Source organism: Rhipicephalus microplus, chromosome 6 (assembly GCF_043290135.1).
Source record: "Rhipicephalus microplus isolate Deutch F79 chromosome 6, USDA_Rmic, whole genome shotgun sequence".
In the NCBI taxonomy this organism is placed as follows: domain Eukaryota; kingdom Metazoa; phylum Arthropoda; class Arachnida; order Ixodida; family Ixodidae; genus Rhipicephalus; species Rhipicephalus microplus.
Window position 1 is genome coordinate 84,117,391 of NC_134705.1, and position 20,567 is coordinate 84,137,957.

General features: G+C 60.5%; 1 protein-coding gene, 1 non-coding gene and 1 pseudogene across 3 annotated transcripts in view; all 3 read right to left on the reverse strand.

Moving 5' to 3' along the window:
* Positions 1-212: 212 nt before the first annotated feature.
* On the reverse strand, positions 213-405 carry LOC142766283 (U2 spliceosomal RNA). The gene has a single exon (XR_012884464.1). It is a non-coding gene; the product is annotated as a U2 spliceosomal RNA (small nuclear RNA).
* Positions 406-4,634: 4,229 nt separating this feature from the next.
* Positions 4,635-20,567, reverse strand: part of LOC142765346 (uncharacterized) — a 114,471-nt gene continuing 98,538 nt past the window's right edge. For both annotated transcript variants that reach the window (XM_075866124.1, XM_075866125.1), the window contains exon 2: positions 4,635-5,098. In XM_075866124.1, the coding sequence (XP_075722239.1) occupies positions 4,772-5,098 (327 nt within the window). In that variant the 3' untranslated portion in view covers positions 4,635-4,771. The remainder of the gene's footprint in view (positions 5,099-20,567) is intronic.
* On the reverse strand, positions 14,389-14,616 carry LOC142766393 (U2 spliceosomal RNA; annotated as a pseudogene).

Below are 20,567 nucleotides of genomic sequence, written 5' to 3' on the forward strand. Positions count from 1 at the left end.
TGAAATACACACGGAAACATTTATTTTCCCAGAGCAATCGTAAGTGTAAACACAGCTAGCGCACTCCCTGCACGCGAATACCGCGTCAGCCGGGGCGGCGTGCCGCCACCGTCTCGGACACTCGACGCACCCAAGCCGTTTACCCCGGTATCATGGGTAAATCCGAACACTCCTTCTATCATTGAATTTATTGTCGAACTCACCCCGCAGGGGGTGAGTGGGCCGATCCCGGAGGTAGTGCAATACCGGGCCAACCCGTGGCGGAGGTGAAGCAAGCTTCAAGCACTCCGCCGCATCACAAAAATAAGTTTAATATCTTGGATCCAAATAGGATCCGTATCAGATATTAAGCTGATAAGAACAGATAGCTTTATTCATGTTTCATGGGGCCATAGGTAAATGAATCCGACTTTTAGACATGACTTGCGTGAAAAAGTTCTCGCGACGAAGTTAACCACGTTGACATGGCACAACGCAGGTGAAAAATGCGCGCGTCGCGTAACAATAGATAACATCGCGTGGCAAGACAGGATATGGTTAGGGGCAAGCACGCACACCTATGTAAGCTTCACATGCACAGTCACATGTGGACGCGAGGCAGTCAGTGGCTTTCACGCAAGTGTTCTTGGTAGATCTTGCGTGACGCAGCGATCACCTCACTTACGCAAAGCTTCTTAAAGAGGCGTAAGTAGGCACGCGAACAAATGCGACGAAGTACGCGGTCGTTCGCTGAGTCCCACGCGCCGAGGGCACCCACGATGACGGCGTGGACGGTGACCCGTTGATACCGGCGCCGGAGAAACGCCGCCACCGGCTCGTAGTGAGCCAGCTTGGCGTTACGGGCGTTCTCAAAGGCGTCCGGCGTGTTCTCGAACGGGCACGTGACGTCGATGACGATAGCCTCTTCGCCACGCACCAGGACGAGATCCGGACGCAGGCCCGTGTCTCCGACGGCCTGGTTCTCGAAGGCCACCGTGAACTCGCGGGAGGCGGCAGTCCGGACTCGGTCGACGATGGCGTTGTGGCGGGCCTGGTAGAGCGCACTGCGAGGCATGCAGTGGCACACCACATGCGGCAGTGTCTCCCTCAGGTACCCGCAGACGCGGCACCGCTGGTCCCTGTCCGGTGCGCCCCACATGCGAGCGCCGTTGAGGGGCAGGAGGTTGAGGCGGGCCCTATGCACAAACCGCCAGTCTGCGAAGGAGGTGAAGGCGCCCGTCCGCATGAAATGGGAACTGGCGCGATCAGCCGCCACGCAGGCCAGCACCTTGCCCTGGTTGGGGAGGTTGTGCAGGGCCTGGTCCCGTTAGGTGGCCAGCACCTCTCGGAGCGTGCGCATTACGCGGCACCGGTGCTGTGGTGTGATCGTGGCGTCGCCGCAGGTGAGCCGAACGCCGCCAGGATCCAGGGTCCAGGCGACATTGTAGCGGCGTGACGCTTTCCGGGCGTTGGTCCAGACGGATCGCAGCTGGGTGGCCGGGACCCGGAACCCGTCTTCAAGCGACCCCCCGAGGTATGACTCCAGCTCGAAGCGGGTCACCTCCCAACCGAGCCGGGCAGTGGCGGTTGCATAAGCGTCTTCCAAGGCCATCTGCCGCAACTCGGTGTCGGGGGACGTCAAAAGCTTGAAGGCGGAGTCGATGCGGCAGAGGTCGCTGAGCTCCGCCGCAACGGGGATCCCGACGGCACCACAGGAGGCGGATCCGTATAGGTAATTTGTCGCCGCGTTGGTGGGAAGGTAAAGCGTCCGCTTTACCAGCGGCCGAATGGCGTCGTCCAGTCGGCGCCAGTCCGTCGTCGAAAGGACCCCGCACCTCATCGGAAAGTTGAGCGCCGGGTAGACAAAGGTCCGGAGGGCATCCAGACGCTGCCACGGCGCCAACATCGATGACATGATCGCCCGGGCTTGGGCGAGGGCGGACTCGACGACGGAACCGGAGCCGGAGGGGATCCGAAAGCCAATCGGACGTCCCAGGTACCGCTGCGGCTCGAAGTCGCGCAGTACCGAGATAGGGACGCCCGAAACTCGGAACTCCGTCTGGCGCATCCCCACAGGTGTCGATCCGACCATGTGGAAGGACGCGCACTTGGACGGGTTCAGGGACAGGCCCAGGGACGCGGCGAGGGTCTCGATCCGGTCGATGCGCTGCTGGAGTCGGCGCGGAGTCGAGGCCAGGGGAGTCAGGTCGTCCGCGTAGGCGAGGATTTTGTGGTCGGAGCCACCACCCTGCACTGCGCGGATGACCGGGTCGATCACTAAGTTAAATAGGATTCCGCTTAGTGGACAACCCTGACGCAGCCCTGCCATGATCGGGATCGGCTCGGTGGTTCCCTCGGCCGCCAGGATACAGGTGCTGTTATCCCGGTAGAGGTCGCCGATCAACTCCGTAAACACGGAGCCGGCGCCAGCACCTTGCAGGGCGTCGAGCAAAGCCTGGTGCGGGACTGAGCCGAACGCGTTGTGGAAGTCCAACAGCGCCGCACACAGGTCGGGGCCTCCCGATCGGGCGATGTCGAGCCTGCGTTGTAAGATGTAGTTAAGTTCGAACACGCCGTCGTGCGGAAGGAAGCCCTTCTGGCACTTAGACAAGACGGCGTGTTCGATCATCCAGGCCTGGAGCCGGGCTGCAAGGCACTTAGCGTAAAGCTTTGCTGCCGTGCAGCCGAGGGCTATAGGCCGCCAGTTTGACGGGACTTGCGGATCCCCCCTCTTGAAGATGAGGACGGTCCGCGTCGTCCTCCAGGAATCCGGCGTTCGGCGGTGGTGGAGGCAGGCGTTGAACAACGCTGTCAGGAACCGTGCTTCCGGATCGACCGTTCGCCAGTGGTGATAGGTTAGACGGTCTGCCCCGGGAGCCGTGCTCTCTGACTTGCGCAGGCGCCCGTACACCTCGTCGGTCGAAAAGTTCGACGTGTCGACGCCCGCCGGAGCCGGATCGCGTCCGAGAAGCAGGGTGGAGTCGGCTTGGCGGGCCGACCACGTGTGCCCCCAGTGATCCTGCAGGTCTTGTAGCGGGATGGCGCATGTCTGGGGTGGTCCCTCCAGGATCAGCCGAACCGCGCGTCGACGGTTGCGGCGGTACATCCGCTGTATGTCGACCGCGTTCGACGGGTCGGGCTGGCGGCGTTGGCGACCAGGACGCACCGGTGGTAGACGCACCGCCTCGACAGCCAAGGCGACGGCCCGCGTCCATGCTTCCTCGCATTGGGCCCATGACTCGTTCGTGGGCGGGTCCCGCAGCAAGGAGCGGAGCAGGCGTGCCTGGTCCTCGAGGAGGCGCGTGTGGTCCGGTGGCATCTGGAGGGTCGTGGAGTCGGTTTCGGTATGCTCTTGTACTTCGTCGGGATCCGCCGCGGCCTCGTCCACGGACGCGGGTGGCGACGGGGAGGAGGCAGGAGACACCGGGGACCCGGGCAGAACGACCGGGGACGACCCGGCATCGAGCGGCGGCGAGGACACCGCGACGTCGTAAGAGATCGTGCCGTCGTCGTCGAGTAGAAACGCGACATCGCCAACGGCCGAAGCCGCCGACGAGCCGCGCGGGGCGGGAGACACGCCATTCGACGACGACGATGGCCCGAAGTCGTAAGGGACCAGGGCTTGCCTGGTGTACGACGAGGGTCCTGGCGACGCAAGATCCGGCGACCGTGGTGACCCGGGGACGGGCGAGTCCACGGGAACGCCGGCAGGCGTCGGGACCCCTATCTGCGGCGTAGTTGAAGACGTGCGTCCGGCGTCACGCAAGGGTTGCTCGGAGGGGGCCGGGCTTGCGGCGGGTGATGGTGCCGGCGAACCGGGGACGGAGGCCGAGCCCACGGACGTCGACGAACCGCTGGACGACAGGTACTCGAAGGCAGACGGTTCGCCGACCGACGCGGGCGAAGAGGCCCTCGATCTGGCGGCCGGAGAAGACGAGGGCCGCACCGGAGGTGAGGCGTCAGAGGGCGATAGGCCCCTGAGGCGTCGCGAAGCCCGGGGTGCTGCTGGCGGCGACGAGGAACCCGATCCGGACGATGACGTGTCAGACGATGATGTGCTGACGTGGCGCACACGCCGGGCAGGCGCGCGCTCGCGAGCGGCGCCGGACGGCCCAGCCTGGTCGACGTGGCATCGCAGGTGATTGGCCAGGCCGCGCTTGGTAGTAAACGTGGCGTCACACACGCCACAGCGACGGCGAGGCGTCTCCGTCGATGGCACGAGCGTGGCCCTTGCCAGGCAGCGGTGGTACGAGGGCCGGGACGTGAGCGGCGCGTCGCACACCGTGCACACGTAGATTCGCTCGCGCACGCGAACGCCGTGCTCGAACTCCACGTGGCGGCGCACCGACTGCGCGCGAGACGTCCAAGCGGCCCCGCTGTACCTCATACTGCAGTTGTCGACCGGGCACTGCAGCTCCGCCGGGGCCGGGAGATACACCCACAGAACGTCGCCGTCCAGGGCCGGCTGGCGTGGTTGCACCGGAGCAGAAGGGCGTGAGGACGCCGGTGCTTCGGAACCAGCCGGTCCCGACGAGGGCGACGCAGTCGACGCCGGCGATGAAGGGCCCGCCGTGGGAGAACCCGGAGTCCCGCGCCGAGGTCGCTGAGGAGGGGGTGGTGCCGGGGAGCCAGTAGGGGCAGCAGCGTGACGCCGCCTGGCACGACGGCCCCTCGCGGAACTCGGGCGGGCAGGATCCATGGCGGCGGTCCCGGCAGGCAGCAGGACCGGACGGCAACAGCAGGGCCAGGCAGGACCAGGTGGGCCGGGCGGTGGGCGATGACGGCGGTGCGGTCACGATGGTGACCGTGGCCCGATGACGTCGTCAGCAGGCGGTGACGACCGGGCCGGGCATGCAGCAGGCGGCAGGCGAAGAGCCAAGCAATGAAATGAGCTGTAGACTCTCACCAACCGCCGTCCAGCATCCGGAGGTCGCCAGGGCCAGCCAGGACGTCCAAGGCCTCCAGGGTCAGCAGGTCCGCCACGTCGAAGGTCCGAGAACGGGAAGCTCAGCCGGTCAGCAGCAGCAGCAGCAGGTGCCCCTCCGAAAGGGCAGGCGCAGCCAGGAACGTCGTCGCCTTCCCGGGGTGGCCGAGTCCCCGGGAGGGGACGCCTCTCGACCTAGGCCAGAGGATCAAAGTGGGCAGCTTATATTAAGCTGATAAGAACAGATACTACACAAAGAGAAGTTTATTTGACTTCAAACAAAGATGGCAAGACATGTATATGCGTTTTACAAAATAAACAAACCGGGGCACAATGAATATATACAAGTAGATACAAAAGAGCGCATTATCCTTATACATATTGCAACCATAAAGGCAAACTATTCACACTACGCAAAGAGAAGTGTGTTGAACTTCATCCTAAAAAAAAAAAAAAAAAAAAAAAACCCGCGCAATGAGAACATACAAGTGTACATTTACACAAGCAAATACAAGGGAGCTTGTTACAAAGATGGAGTTAAACTAATCAGGAAAAAACACGCACACAGATGTAAACGGGATGCTATATACGTGTGTACAATAACCAGCTACGCCCTAGTGTCGACGGGCGTGGCCAGCGGCAACAACACAGTGTCAAGCAAGTGACTATATGAAAACCGGTGCTACGGAGGTGGATGGAGGTGGATCTGGGCAGCGGGGTGGGGGGGGGGGTCACCTTCGTTTGGGACTAAACATGCGATTGCTCCTGAGTTGGGGACTCCTCGGGAGTCGAAAGGTGTTAGTAGTGCAAAATTGGAGCAGCCAACTTGCCCTCTCTCATGAAGAAAAATTTCGTGTGCCAGCGGCGAAGGAACATCTCCTCACCGCTGGCCTCGAGTTCTCGGGAGAGGATCTCCCACACCAGCCTTCTAATACGCGTAACGGCCGGTGGTGCTGCCCGAACTGGCTGTCGTCGCGCTTCCGCGAGGGAGCGGCGCTGCCACACAACAAAAAGGGTACAGGCGGTAACAAGTCGCGCAAACGCGCCCCTGTTGCGTCCGTGACCTGGTGGGGGGCGGATCCCAAAGGTGTGCGCTACCATGCGCCAGACTGGCCGCGCAGCTGAACACTCCAGCAAGGCGTGCTTCTGTGTTTCTGGTTCCCTGCAATTTGGGCAGGCGTCGTCGGGCACAATACCTAGTTTCTTCAGGCGGCACCTAGTAGGGAGGACCTCCCATGCCCTCTTCCAGAGAAAATCCTGGATATCGCAGGGTAGCGAGCTATGAAGCAGTGAGAGGTCGCGCTTAGCTTTCTCTGCTCGTTGCTTGTCCTCGTCGCTGAGCTGGCTTGCGGTGAGTGCCTCCACTATGCGGGCCGGCTGCTCCGCGTCGGGATCACAATTCGGCGCTTCCTTGCGCAGCATGCGTGCCGTCGCCGCTGCTACCCTGTAAAAGGGCGAGGGCGATTCAGCGTGCGGGCCAGTGTGTCGGCCGGCATCGAGCCAACTGTTCGACGGGCCGCTCCAATAGTGCAGCAAGCCTCTCCCGACATAGTTTTCTGCTTGCGCCACCTTGCGAGCCGTTTTCAAGGCGAGCAGTTTGCTCAAGGTGAGTGCGTGCGGGAGGCCCAGCCCCCCTTCTTTAACTTCCAACTGGAGGAGGGTTCGTTTGACAGGGGGTGGTGTCCTGCCCCATAGTAGGTCGTTGGCTAACGTGCCGAGTCGTGTGGCCATCCGCGCCGGCATCGCTGACACCCTGCTCACGTAGGAGGCCAAGGCAAGAACACTAGTCTTGATTGCGACGGCCTTTTCACGCAGGGTCAAGTTGAGCAGTGCAGCGCGCTCGGTGAGCTGTGCAGCCCTGTCGATGACCCTTGTCCATGTGGAAACGTCGACGCCTTCTCGGTTAAAGTAGACGCCGAGGACCTTAACGGTGGAGACCGGTACTATGTCGCCTATTGCTTCAGTAGGGAACGGACCGAAGAGCAGTGCTCGGCTCTTTCTCTCGTTCAGTTGGGCTCCCGACACCTTAGCGTATAGTTCAAATACGCTGCGGAAGCGGTCGAGACTTCGTGCGTCCTTGAGAAACAGAGATATGTCGTCGGCAAACGCCAGGACTTTAATCTCCTCGGTACCGGTCATTGGCAGGCCTCGAATGCGTTCGTCGCTAGCCAGAGTTGTGAGCAGAGGCTCTATCGAGAGGACAAACAGGGTTGGACCTAAGGGGCACCCTTGCCTAATGCCTCTCGTGTACCGGAAGAAGGCAGTGGTCGTGCCGTTCACCGCGACGCAACTACGCAGGTTGGTGTACAGAAGCTCGATGGCAGCCACAAACTCCTGCGGGAGCCCGAACTGACGGAGCACTTCAAAGAGATACGTGTGCCTCGCCCTGTCGAACGCCTTGGCTTGGTCGAGAGACAGGAAGGCACCCGTGACTCTTTTCTGGGTCGCGTATTCAAAAACATCTCTGGTGGCGGTGAGGTTGGCGAACATTGACCGGCCAGGCACGGCGCAGGCTTGGTGGGGGGCTATCAAGTCCGGCAAGAAGGTTCTTAGCCTGGTGTTCAATATGGACGCCACGATCTTATAGTCTACATTGAGTAGAGAGATCGGGCGCCATGACGACAGCTCGCGCGGGGATGCGCCGTCCTTGAGAATGAGGGTGATGCGCCCTTCGCTGAATGAATCCGGTTTCACATGGTTCTCGAGGACCAGGTTGACCATGGCCAGCAGCGGGGCTCGCAAAACTTCAAAGAAAGTCGCGTAAAAGCCGGCTGTCAGGCCATCAGTGCCTGGAGCCGAGTCAGGCGGCATGGCTCGGATGGCAGCGCGGAGTTCCTCTTCCGTTGCTGGGCCGCACAGAACCGTGCCCTCATCTTCGGCGAGTCGGGGCAGTCGCGAACACAGATTGGCCATGAGAGCCGCCTCTGGGAGTGGGCCACTAGGGTCCGGCTCGTGAAAAAAAGGCCTCGAAGTAGTTATGGAACTCCGCTTCGATCTCGGTGGGGTCGGTGATCAAACTGCCGTCAGGCCTTTGCACCTCCGAGATTCGAAGGGAACCGGTACCACGCACGTCATTCATGTTCAGATCTGGCGCGTCCCCCGCAGCGACTCGGGATTCACGTGCGTTGCACGCGATTTCCCGGAAGAGGCGTTCATGCTGGACTTGAAGCGAGTGAAGATAGTCGCGTGTACAAGTCGTGAGGAGGTCTGCACTCTGTACAATCCGCATCCGGCGGAGTAGCTCGTTCATCTCTTTTGTGATGCGTTTCTTCCTCACGCTGCCTTCTTCTTGCAGGAACGCTCTCCATCTCGCCTTCAAGTCGTCCCATTCGGCGGGGCTGGTACAGGGGGAGGCCTCAATCGTCTCCTCCAGGAACGCGGATATTCTGAGGGCGCTCGTGCTGTCTTTTATGAGCGCCGGGTCGAGGCGCCAAGCTTCATTTCCTGGATGAGGGCCGGGCGTCCCCCTCACCGTTGTAACCAACGGGAGGTGGTCGGTTCTGTCCGCCAGCCGGTCGGGGAGGGTGAGGACTTCGCACGCCACAATAGAACCGACGAGGCGCTCGGGGACGTAGGCTCGGTCAAGCCTGCTGGCCGTTGTTCGCGAGGTTCGGGTGGGGGCGAACTCGTTTCCATGTACGTGTACCCAGGCGTCCGTGAGCCGCAGGTGTCGGAGGATCCTGACCAGCTCTTTGGCGTGGTAAGTTGAGCCGCCTTGACCCGGGCCCCGGACGTCTCTTATAGAGTCCACGACGCAATTGAAGTCCCCGAGAACCACGTGGGGAACGGACTCCACCAGGTAGCCATGCAGCTCCTTAAAATAATTGCTGGTGTCCGACCTCGTCACCGGTGCGTAAACGTTAACGAAGCGCACCTTTGACCCGTCAACGAAGACGTCGAGCACAAGTGTACGCCCGTTTGCACCGAAGACACAGTGGGACTTCTGTCGGAACCTGCCCGTCACAAATACGACCCCAACGCCACAAGCCCTCGCACATGTTAGAGAAAAAAAACCTTCGGCTTGGCAGTTGTGCTTAAAGCTGATTACGTCGAGCGGGGAGCGAAAGTTGGTCTCCTGGAGAAAGAGGAGATCAATGCCTTTGGAACGGGCGAACGACAATACGGCTGCTTGTTTGCCCCTATCGCGAAAGCCGCGAATATTTAGCGTGGCGAACCGCAGCGCAGCCATGTTCCGTCAGTCGGAGCGCGGTGCCTCTCTCGGGGGGAGAAGGAACGATGAAAGGCGCGATAACTAGGAGAGTTGGGCATCAGTGGAGCGCGCGCCAAAGGGGCGAGAAGAGTGCTGCACTAAAGAGTGGAAGGTGCCCAGCCAGGCGAGCGGGACAGCAGAGGGTGAGAGAAGGCGGGAGAGCGGAATGCGGCGCGGCCGTCGGAGCAGGCGCGCCGCTTTGTTCTTCGGGTAGCCTTCTTAGCTAACATGAGACACGACCCGAGAAACCGCGCCGGGAGCGCAGCAGGCCCGGGCGCGCCGGGCGCGCGCGGAAAGCAATCCGGAGCGAACGGGCGACGCAGAAGCGAGCGCGCCTCTTGATGCATCGTTGAAAACCACGTGGGAGAGCGGACGGAGCGAGACGAAAGCGAGCGCGGCCAGAGGAGTGCCAACAAACGACCCGCGGGAGAGGAGGCGGCGTGAAGCGGCGCACGGCCGCGCAAGGCAAAGCGGAACGGGCCCGCGACCCCACCCTATGCATGCCGCCGCCGCGCGAGCCCAGAGCAGCTGCGAGTTCGTGACCTCATTTTTATGTATGCCGCCGCCCGTGAGCTTAGTGCAGCGCAGCCAGCGAGGGCGCGGAGCAGCGCATACAGAGAACCCGAAGGCGACAGGCCCGGCCACAGATGAAAAGCAGACGACGCCATCAGCGCGAGCTGTGTCGCAGCGAAAAACAAACAGAACAGAGTGAGCCAGAAAGAATGTACCAAGCTAAGTAGGAGCAGACGACGCGAGCTGCGTCGCCGCAAAACACAGAGGGAAGCCAGGTGGAATCAGTAAAATGGAAAAAAACCACTCCCGGCACAGAGGACGCGAAACGCGTCTGCTCACACTCCAGGCGGAAAGGCGCGGCGCGTCGGAGGCGCGCAAGCAACCCCCCTTCCACCCCACCCCGACGCCGCAGGGCGCCGAGACGCCTGCGGACTACTCTCACCACCATCCGCGGGGGGGTCCCCCTTGGACGCGGCGTTGTTACCCAACCTCGGGGTCTTCGCCTTCGGCGGGGCGTCGCTGTCACTGCTTCCAATCCCTAGCCCGGTCCGCCGCTGCCTCGCCTCGCGAGTGGGGAAACCCTCACGGGAGTTGCGCTGCGGCTCGTCTCCGTGACGGCGACGCGAGCGAGACCTCGGCTCGCGGCCCCTGTCACGACTTGAGGCCCGTACGCCCGAATCGCGACCGGCCCCGTCACCGCGGCGACGACGCGAGCGCGAGCGAGATCTCCGCTCGCGGCCAGACGCCGGGCGAACCACGGGCGGGTCCGGTCGCCGGCTCTCGCGGGGCACAACCTGCTCGGGGGAAGGGTCTGACGGCGCGTGGTCCTCGTCCTCAGGCAGGGCATAGTGCCCGCGGCTCACAATAGGCCTGTCATCCCTGGCCAGGGCTTGCTGAGGCGCCTCCAAATCCTGTGCCGAGACAGGGGCCAGCACGTTGGCCGGCGCGTCGGAGACGGGGTGGCTCGTCTCCTCTTGCTCAGGAGGCGCCGGAGACGCGTCCTCTAAGGTAGCCAAAGGCGGCCAGTCCTCGGCGCCCGATAGGCTCGCGGGTGTTGTAATGGACGCCGATCGCGTCGGGCCCGTCTCGGTATCGGTTGTTTCTGCGCCAGAGGACGCCGACGCCGAGCTAACGGAGGCAGACGCTCCGCGCGTCTCTTCCTTGGCACCCGAAGACGCCGCACTGCCGCTTGCGCTTGAGACTGATTCCCCGTCGCGACGCCAAGAGAGAGGGCCCCTTGTGGTCGTGCGGGGCGTGATCTTCGGCGTGAGGACCTGTAGACGCGAAGTGGTCTCACCCGACCTCGGCGAAGGACCACCGGAAGACTGGCTAAGTGCTGCGTTGGCGACTGTCAGCACCGACGAACCGCGGGCAGCGGCCGCGTAGGAGCGCCTGCGAAAACACTCGCGCGTCCCGTGACGGCCCCCGCAACGCGTACACTCGGCTGTGCAGCCCTCTGTGTCGTGGCCGAAGACGCCACAACGCTTGCAAAACGCGGCCGTGCACGCGGTCGCCATGTGCCCGACCTCGCCGCAGCGCGCGCACACACGGCGCATCCCGCGGTACTCAAACATTACTCGGTGGCCCGCGATGGTGATGAAGTTGGGCACCGGTCGACTCATCTCAATTTTAACAACTCGAACACCGCTAAGCTTATTAAACCTCGTTGTTACAGGGGCAAAGGAAATGCCCTTAATTTTGCCGTACTGCGCAAGGGCGTTGCCAAGCGTCTCGTCGGACATGTACACGGGGTACCGGTAAACGTTAACAAACGTGACCGGTGGCCCGACGGCCTCAACCGGCACGTGCTGGTCGTTCACGCGGAAACCTTCCGCAACCATTAACTTCGTCGCCTGGCTAGCGTTCCGGGTACAAACGAGAAACCTGGCACCGCCCATGTGCTGCAACACATAAACACTATCGTCACCGGCAGTCAATTCAACAGCATCAATCAAATTATCTATGCTTACGTCGCCTTCCGGCGCGGTGAACAAAAAACAGTTCTCCCGGGCTGGGAGCTCCATTGGGGTCGCCATTCTTGAGGACGCTGGTCCCAGGAGGGCGAGACTTGTGGAAACTTGTAATGTGCAGACGGGCTGCACTCTAGTAGAGTGGGCGGCTCAGCCGAGGCGAAGACCGCTCAGTAGAGGTAGGTAGGCGCCGCGAAGACGGCAGGGGGACTCCGGGGCAGCAGGCGTTGTCCGGGTCCAAGCGGCTGCAGGCATCAGGGGGCACCAGGCGGGAGCCGGGAACCCAGGAGCGGCAGACGCGCGCGGAACGGAGCAGCGCTGCTACGGGGCGTCTTCTTTCTTCGGTCTTCAGAGGGGCCGGGGGCCGACGTCAGCGTGACGTGACCCCAGGTCTCGCAGGGTGACTCGTAGAAAACAGCTAGCTCGACACTTTGATCTTAGCCAAAAGGCCGAGAAGCGATGCAATTCATTAGCACGTAATTAAAATCCATTCTTTCACACCTCGTACTTAGTTCTGGCCAAAAGCCGGGCAAACAGTAGCAAAGCAATTCCGACGTCCACCCATGCACAACCAGCATTGTGCACCGACAGCGGCAGCGCTGGCTTCACGGCATTGCTTTTATCCCCAGTCCGCTTGAAGTTTCTAGTTTCGCTTACAAACATGTTAAAACTGAAACCTTCTTTTTCCCAGAGGTCGAAGCCACGCGTGCTTGCTTGCATGCGTACTCTCTATGCGCCCATGACGTCACACCAAATGCTTGCTGGCGAACATTATCAGGCATGTCGCGAGGGATGCTACAGCATTTGTTTTAAAAACTGATGCATAGTGTACATGTCCAACTCGAGCACCAAAGTCTGGAAGGAAGGAAAAAAAAAAAATGACTGTGCAAAATGTGAATACGTCACCTATCCAACATGGCTTCTACGCCGGCTGCCCAAGCAACGCCTCTGCAACGACGCCCACAATCATCGGCAAAAAGGTGGTGCCTTTGGCTGCTTCAGCACGCTCAACATATGCCTTGCAAGTTCCGACGTGGCGGAACACCGCACCGAGGTCGACGAAGGTCCTGCCGTGAAAGGCAGACCCGGGAATGCGTGCGAAACGTCTACCGCGTGGGTTGTGAAGCCGGTGAATGAAGGATCATGTGGCAGAGGGTGACGGAACGTGAGTGTGCGACTTGACGCTGCGATGTCGTTCAAGCGTTCAACGGGCCGGCAGGTTCTGTCTGTCGTGGTCGAAAACGTCCGAGTTTTGCTGATTCCGAGGGGTAGGAGTGCTATGGTGGCGTGTACGAGGCGCTGGTGCGGCGCTCCGTCGATCGTGCCGGACGGACATGAGGCGGCCGAAGGCGGTCGTGAAGTGGTCGCGGAAATCAGTGGAGAAGTACTCGCCTGCGCTTTTCGTCGAAGACGCGCGACAGACGGTCTTCGGGAGACACGGGTGGTTGCACAAATGCGACCGTGCGTCAACGTGCAGCCATATTCGTGGATTATTTCGCCCCATTACGATAGCTTCGTCACTGCGCTCGCTGGTGTTGCTTGTTTTTGTTGACCTTCACTTGTGGCTCACACCCACTGTGGGGGATTGGCTGGTTTGTTGTTCTGCTTCTTCGACTTCTACATACTCGGCTTAGTGAAGCTGTGAGGAGTGACGAGTGGGTACGGAGGCAAAGCGCGCCCGGGGCGTGATCTCACGCGTCCTGGGGTCCACGTCGCTTCAGGTACGTGCGTGGTGCGTCCGAACGTCTAGTGCGCAATTTTCTTGGAACTTCCAGCAACTGGCAATTCCATTGAGGTGAGCGTGCGAGGATGTTCGTTGTAATTAACGAGAGCCAACGGTGGATGAGCTGGTATGAGATGGTGTTCAGAAATGAAGTGTTTGATCAACAAGGCGATGCCCGCCGTGGTGGTCTGATGGCCGTAAGGTACTCGGCTGCTGACCCGCAGGTGGTGGGATCGAATCCCGGCCGCGGCGGCTGCATTTCCCTGTGCTCAGATTAGGGTGCACGTGAAAGAACCCCAGGTGGTCGAAATTTTCCCATAATCATATGGTGGTTTTGGGACGTCAAACCCCAAAGGTCAGTGGACATAGGAAAAGCACATCGGGGCTTTGCCGCTCCACCGTACAGCAGGTGTGTGCGGAGTGGGTCCTGTGGCGTTCTTTGCGATTTTAATTTGTGATGGGGAATAGTGTAGATGCGTAGACGTGGCGAGAGCACGCGTCTTCAGGTTCAGACGCCGCGTGAAGATGTGAAATAAAAATGCCTTCGCTTGCCACTGCAACTGTAAACAGAAACACCAACCAAACCCCATTTTCTAGAGGCTTTTTTTATTTTTCGTTGCGAAACGGGTGAATTCGAAAAGCGGAAATAGCTTGGCACATACATACACACTTCTACACACATACATATATACACATCGCACATGCATACACATCGTATACACACTTCTAGCTTTCCTCCGAAACAGTAATGATAATTTCCTCAATAGTTTTATTAATATGAGTAGGAACGTTAAAAAAAGTAAGAAACTTGAGTATGTACGTGTGAACATAACAAAATAAAAGAGACCCTCCATATATGAAATACACACGGAAACATTTATTTTCCCAGAGCAATCGTAAGTGTAAACACAGCTAGCGCACTCCCTGCACGCGAATACCGCGTCAGCCGGGGCGGCGTGCCGCCACCGTCTCGGACACTCGACGCACCCAAGCCGTTTACCCCGGTATCATGGGTAAATCCGAACACTCCTTCTATCATTGAATTTATTGTCGAACTCACCCCGCAGGGGGTGAGTGGGCCGATCCCGGAGGTAGTGCAATACCGGGCCAACCCGTGGCGGAGGTGAAGCAAGCTTCAAGCACTCCGCCGCATCACAAAAATAAGTTTAATATCTTGGATCCAAATAGGATCCGTATCAGATATTAAGCTGATAAGAACAGAATTTTTTTATTATACTTAGTACACAAACATCATACATGGTTATATAACATAACAAAGAACGGCAATAAAAGGTGTATAAATAAAATCAGGTAACAAAAAGGCTAAAAAAGAGTTAGTGGTGTTAGTATGAATAAAAGCGTATAACAATAAAAAACGCGGTATCGCTTCTCGATTAAAAAACTATTTACAAAACGCCTATATGGCCACGATAAATGTCCGTAGAGGCAGCGATCGTGTCTGAAACGCAAAGTCTTTTCATGGTCCGCAGGTAGCTCCTGGAGCAGAACCTGCGGCAGACACGATCGTTGGCCGGATCCCACGAGCCGAGGCAGCCTACGACGATGGCGTCGACGGAGACGCGCTGGAACCGCTGGAGGAGATGACGCTGTAGAGGGGCGTACTTCTCCTCCTTGACCCTCCGAGCCTCCTGGAACGCCTGCATACGGTTGTCGAAGGGACAGCAGACGTCCAGGATCAGGGCTTCCTCACCACGGGCCAGGACGAGGTCGGGTCGCAAGCCGGGGACGCCGACCTGCTGGTTCTCCCCGATGACGGTGAACCGCTCCAGGGCCGCCTTCTTGAGGCGCGCAACGATGGCGTTGTGGCGCTCTGTCATGGCCCGGCTCTGCCGCATGCAGTGGCAGAGGACGTGCGGCAGGGTCTCCTCCCCGTACCCGCAGCGTCGGCACCTTTTGTCAGCTGCGGGCACCCACGTTCTTGTGCCGTTCAGGGGGAGGAGATTCAGCCGGGCTCGATGAATGAAGCGCCACTCCTTGAAGCGAGTGTAGCGGCCGGACCTCATGAAGTGGAAACTGGCGGGGTCCGCCGCTACACATGCCATCGCCTTGCCCTGGGACGGCTTCTCCTGGAGAGAACGGTCCCGGTCCTGGTTGAGGATGGCCCGAAGGATCTTGATGAGCTTGTTTCGGTTCCGCGCTGACACCGTGGCCTCTCCGCAGGTGATGCGGGCGCCCTGGTCCAGTAGCTCCCAGGCGACGGACAGGCGACGGGAGGCTTTGCGTGCCTCCGTCCAGACAGACTGCAGCTGGGTCGCAGTCTGCCGGAAGTCGCCCTCCGTTTCGCCTGAGAGGTAGGCCTCGGTGTCGTCCGTGTCCGCCGGTCGCCTCAGCCGCCTCGACACCACCCGGTTGAGCTCCTCCCTCGCTCGCTCCCGGACCTCCAGATCAGTCGACGACAGGAGCTTGAAGGCCCCGTCCACCCGGCAGATGTCGCTGAGCTCCGCCGCAAGAGGGATCCCTGCAGTGCCGGCAGGTGCGCTCCCGTACACATACTCATTTGACGCTCTGGCCGGCACATACAGGGTCTTCTTGATCAGCGGGCGAAGCTCCTCGTCCAAGCGATGCCACTCTCCTTTGCTGGCAAGGCCCACCCGCATGGCGAAGTTGAGGGCTGGATATAGAAATGTTTTAATAGAATCCAGCCTCTGCCATGGGGTGAGCATGGAGGAGAGCAGCCGTCTGCCGAGATGGACGGCCTCGTCGACCGTTGTCTGGTCCGGTAGCACCCGAAACCCCACAGGACGCCCCAGGAACCGGTGCCCCTCGAAGTCCGCCAGTGCCGGGACCGGGACGCTCCCCACGGTGAAAGTGGTGGGCCGTGTGCCCACCGGGTAGCGCCCGGACAGGTGGAGGGTGCGGCACTTGGCAGGCTTCAGTCGCAGCCCGAGCGGGTCCGAAAGGGCCGTCACCACGTTGAGGCGGCGCTGCAAGGTGGCGGGATCCCCGGCGAGCAGCGTCAGATCATCGGCGTAGGCAAGGATGTTGTGTTGCCTATCGCCTCCCTGCACCGCTCTGATGATGGGGTCCACCACCAGGTTGAACAGCAGGCCGCTCAGGGGACAGCCTTGGCGTAGGCCCGCTCCGATGGCAATTGGCTCCGTGGTGCCGTCAGCTGCCACGACGCAGGTGGTGTTGGCGCGGTAGAGTTCCTCCACGATCTCCGCGAAGGGCTCCCCCGCGCCGGCGCCGCGGACAGCGTCGACGAGGGCCTCATGGGCGACCGAGCCGAAGGCGTTGGCGTAGTCGAGGAACCCCACGCACAGCTCCCCACCTCCCGTCCTGGCGTCGTCCAGGCGTCCCTGCAGCACGAAGTTGTGTTCGAACACCCCATCGTGCGGCAGGAAGCCCTTCTGACACCTGGACAGTACCGCATGGTCGCCCAACCACCGCTGCAGCCGCGTGGTGAGACACCCGGCATACAGTTTGGCGATCGTTCGACCAAGGGCAATGGGTCGCCAGTTTGTGGGGTCCTCGCGGTCGCCTTTCTTGTGAATGAGGATCGTCCTCGTCGACTTCCAGCTCCGGGGTGTGCGGCGGTATTTGAGGCAGACGTTGAATACCGCCGCGAGGTACCGCCCTTCAGGGTCCACCTGCCTCCAGTGGTGGTAAGTGAGGCGGTCCTCTCCCGGAGCTGTACTCTCGCACCTTCGGAGCTTGGCTGCGACCTCGTCGTCCAAGAAGGGGCAGAGGTCCAGTTCCTCGTTGGTGGGGGCTCGCGTCCTTAGGATTGTAGTGTCCACTGCTGCCGGCGACCAGAGGCGGGCGTAGTAGCTTTGAAGCGTGCCTGGGTCAATGGGGCAGAGCTGCGAAGGGCCCTCCGCAATCAGGCGGACGGCACGGCGCCGGTTCCTCCTGTAAAGAGCCTGTATCTGGGAGGGGTTATCGGGATTAATCTCGCGCCGAGGTGGTGTTTGGCGCGAGTCCCGATTGGGCAGCCTCAGGTGGTCAGTAATGGCTGCCTCTGCGCGGTCCAGGATGGTTTCGAACCGCGCCCACTCCTCCTCAGATACGGGCAACCGGCTTAGTGCCCGCAGCTCCGCAGTCATCTCAGCTAGGACCCAGGCACTCTCTGGTCCGGCGGTGTCGGCCATCTCCTCCTGGGTGCCGTATGTGCTGCCGCTGTGTCGGTTGACTCTGCGGGGTGTCATCGCGTCGGGAGAAGGTGGTGGTGGACTCCCGATGGCTCGCCCCGCAGTCTGCTCTGGAAGCTCCCCCTCTGCAGGACTGCAGTACTCGTCCGAGGGGGAACTCGGTCGTGCTGCCTGGTGGTCAGCTGGGCTGCCCGCCACATCCTCGACGCCGCCTGGCAGGGGGGTAGGCAGGACCTCCTGTGGAGAGGGTCCTGCGGCGGCGCTTTGGGTGGGTGAAGCGGTGGCCCGCTGCTGCTGGTCCGTCTCGCCCGGTGAAGAGCCGGCGCCACTCTGCGAGGGAGAGGGGGCCACCACTGGGGGTGTCCCCGGAGTGGCGGCACGTCCGGGCGAGGCCTGCTGGTGGGGACTGGTGGAACCGGTGGCGCTGGTGGGCGGCTGTCGGGGCGGAGCACCTGCGGCGACGTTTTGCCTGGCCTGCTTCGCCTCCTCCCTCAAGTGCCACTGTTGATGGTTGTGAAGGCCCTTCCTTGCGGGGAAGGACCTTGGGCACTTATCGCATTGGTGCCGGAAACGCGGGGGAGGGGCGGCGGTGGGAACGTTAGCCAGGCATTTGTTGACATGGGCCATTGGCCTTTGGCCCAGGACGTCGCCGCATAACGAGCAGATGTAGGAGGTGCTCGTAATTCTGGCTCCGTGCTCCGCCTCCAGGTGCCGCTCCAGGGACTGCCGCCGAGAGGTCCATGTGGCCGGGTTGTAGGTGGCCCCGCAGCCGAGCTCGCAGCACTCGATGGCAGGAGGCACGGGGAAGTACACTACAAGTGTACTCCCGTCGCGCACTGGCTGGCGCTCCTGCCAAGGGGGGTCGCCGTCATCCTCGCTGGAGTCCAGGGTTGGACCCCCGGAGGCCATGACCCTATTGCCACGCTAGGCGTGAGGGCCAGGGGGCCTCGGCGAGGACAGGGTGGTCGACGGCGACCATGGCGGGGCCAGGGAGGCCCCCGAGTGCGGCTGCGGCAGGACCAGGACGGCAGGCGCAGCACCGGCAAGCAGCAGGCAGGACCAAGCAGCAGGCACGACCAGACGGCAGGGCAGCAGGTCCTGGGGCAGCAGGACCACGGCAGCAAAACCAGGGCAGCAACACCAGGGCAGCAGGCAGGCAGCAGGAGGCGGCCGAATCCGAGTAGCAGCAGTGGACAAGGGGTGGGTGGGAGCGAGGGAGAAAGACTCCGCTGTAACCGGGCGGGTATCCGGTTGCCTCTACGAAGATCAGGGAGTGCAGGGCGGTCAAGCCACCACTACACTTTGATCTTAGCCAAAAGGCCGAGAAGCGATGCAATTCATTAGCACGTAATTAAAATCCATTCTTTCACACCTCGTACTTAGTTCTGGCCAAAAGCCGGGCAAACAGTAGCAAAGCAATTCCGACGTCCACCCATGCACAACCAGCATTGTGCACCGACAGCGGCAGCGCTGGCTTCACGGCATTGCTTTTATCCCCAGTCCGCTTGAAGTTTCTAGTTTCGCTTACAAACATGTTAAAACTGAAACCTTCTTTTTCCCAGAGGTCGAAGCCACGCGTTCTTGCTTGCATGCGTACTCTCTATGCGCCCATGACGTCACACCAAATGCTTGCTGGCGAACATTATCAGGCATGTCGCGAGGGATGCTACAGCATTTGTTTTAAAAACTGATGCATAGTGTACATGTCCAACTCGAGCACCAAAGTCTGGAAGGAAGGAAAAAAAAAATGACTGTGCAAAATGTGAATACGTCACCCATCCAACATGGCTTCTACGCCGGCTGCCCAAGCAACGCCTCTGCAACGACGCCCACAATCATCGGCAAAAAGGTGGTGCCTTTGGCTGCTTCAGCACGCTCAACATATGCCTTGCAAGTTCCGACGTGGCGGAACACCGCACCGAGGTCGACGAAGGTCCTGCCGTGAAAGGCAGACCCGGGAATGCGTGCGAAACGTCTACCGCGTGGGTTGTGAAGCCGGTGAATGAAGGATCATGTGGCAGAGGGTGACGGAACGTGAGTGTGCGACTTGACGCTGCGATGTCGTTCAAGCGTTCAACGGGCCGGCAGGTTCTGTCTGTCGTGGTCGAAAACGTCCGAGTTTTGCTGATTCCGAGGGGTAGGAGTGCTATGGTGGCGTGTACGAGGCGCTGGTGCGGCGCTCCGTCGATCGTGCCGGACGGACATGAGGCGGCCGAAGGCGGTCGTGAAGTGGTCGCGGAAATCAGTGGAGAAGTACTCGCCTGCGCTTTTCGTCGAAGACGCGCGACAGACGGTCTTCGGGAGACACGGGTGGTTGCACAAATGCGACCGTGCGTCAACGTGCAGCCATATTCGTGGATTATTTCGCCCCATTACGATAGCTTCGTCACTGCGCTCGCTGGTGTTGCTTGTTTTTGTTGACCTTCACTTGTGGCTCACACCCACTGTGGGGGATTGGCTGGTTTGTTGTTCTGCTTCTTCGACTTCTACATACTCGGCTTAGTGAAGCTGTGAGGAGTGACGAGTGGGTACGGAGGCAAAGCGCGCCCGGGGCGTGATCTCACGCGTCCTGGGGTCCACGTCGCTTCAGGTACGTGCGTGGTGCGTCCGAACGTCTAGTGCGCAATTTTCTTGGAACTTCCAGCAACTGGCAATTCCATTGAGGTGAGCGTGCGAGGATGTTCGTTGTAATTAACGAGAGCCAACGGTGGATGAGCTGGTATGAGATGGTGTTCAGAAATGAAGTGTTTGATCAACAAGGCGATGCCCGCCGTGGTGGTCTGATGGCCGTAAGGTACTCGGCTGCTGACCCGCAGGTGGTGGGATCGAATCCCGGCCGCGGCGGCTGCATTTCCCTGTGCTCAGATTAGGGTGCACGTGAAAGAACCCCAGGTGGTCGAAATTTTCCCATAATCATATGGTGGTTTTGGGACGTCAAACCCCAAAGGTCAGTGGACATAGGAAAAGCACATCGGGGCTTTGCCGCTCCACCGTACAGCAGGTGTGTGCGGAGTGGGTCCTGTGGCGTTCTTTGCGATTTTAATTTGTGATGGGGAATAGTGTAGATGCGTAGACGTGGCGAGAGCACGCGTCTTCAGGTTCAGACGCCGCGTGAAGATGTGAAATAAAAATGCCT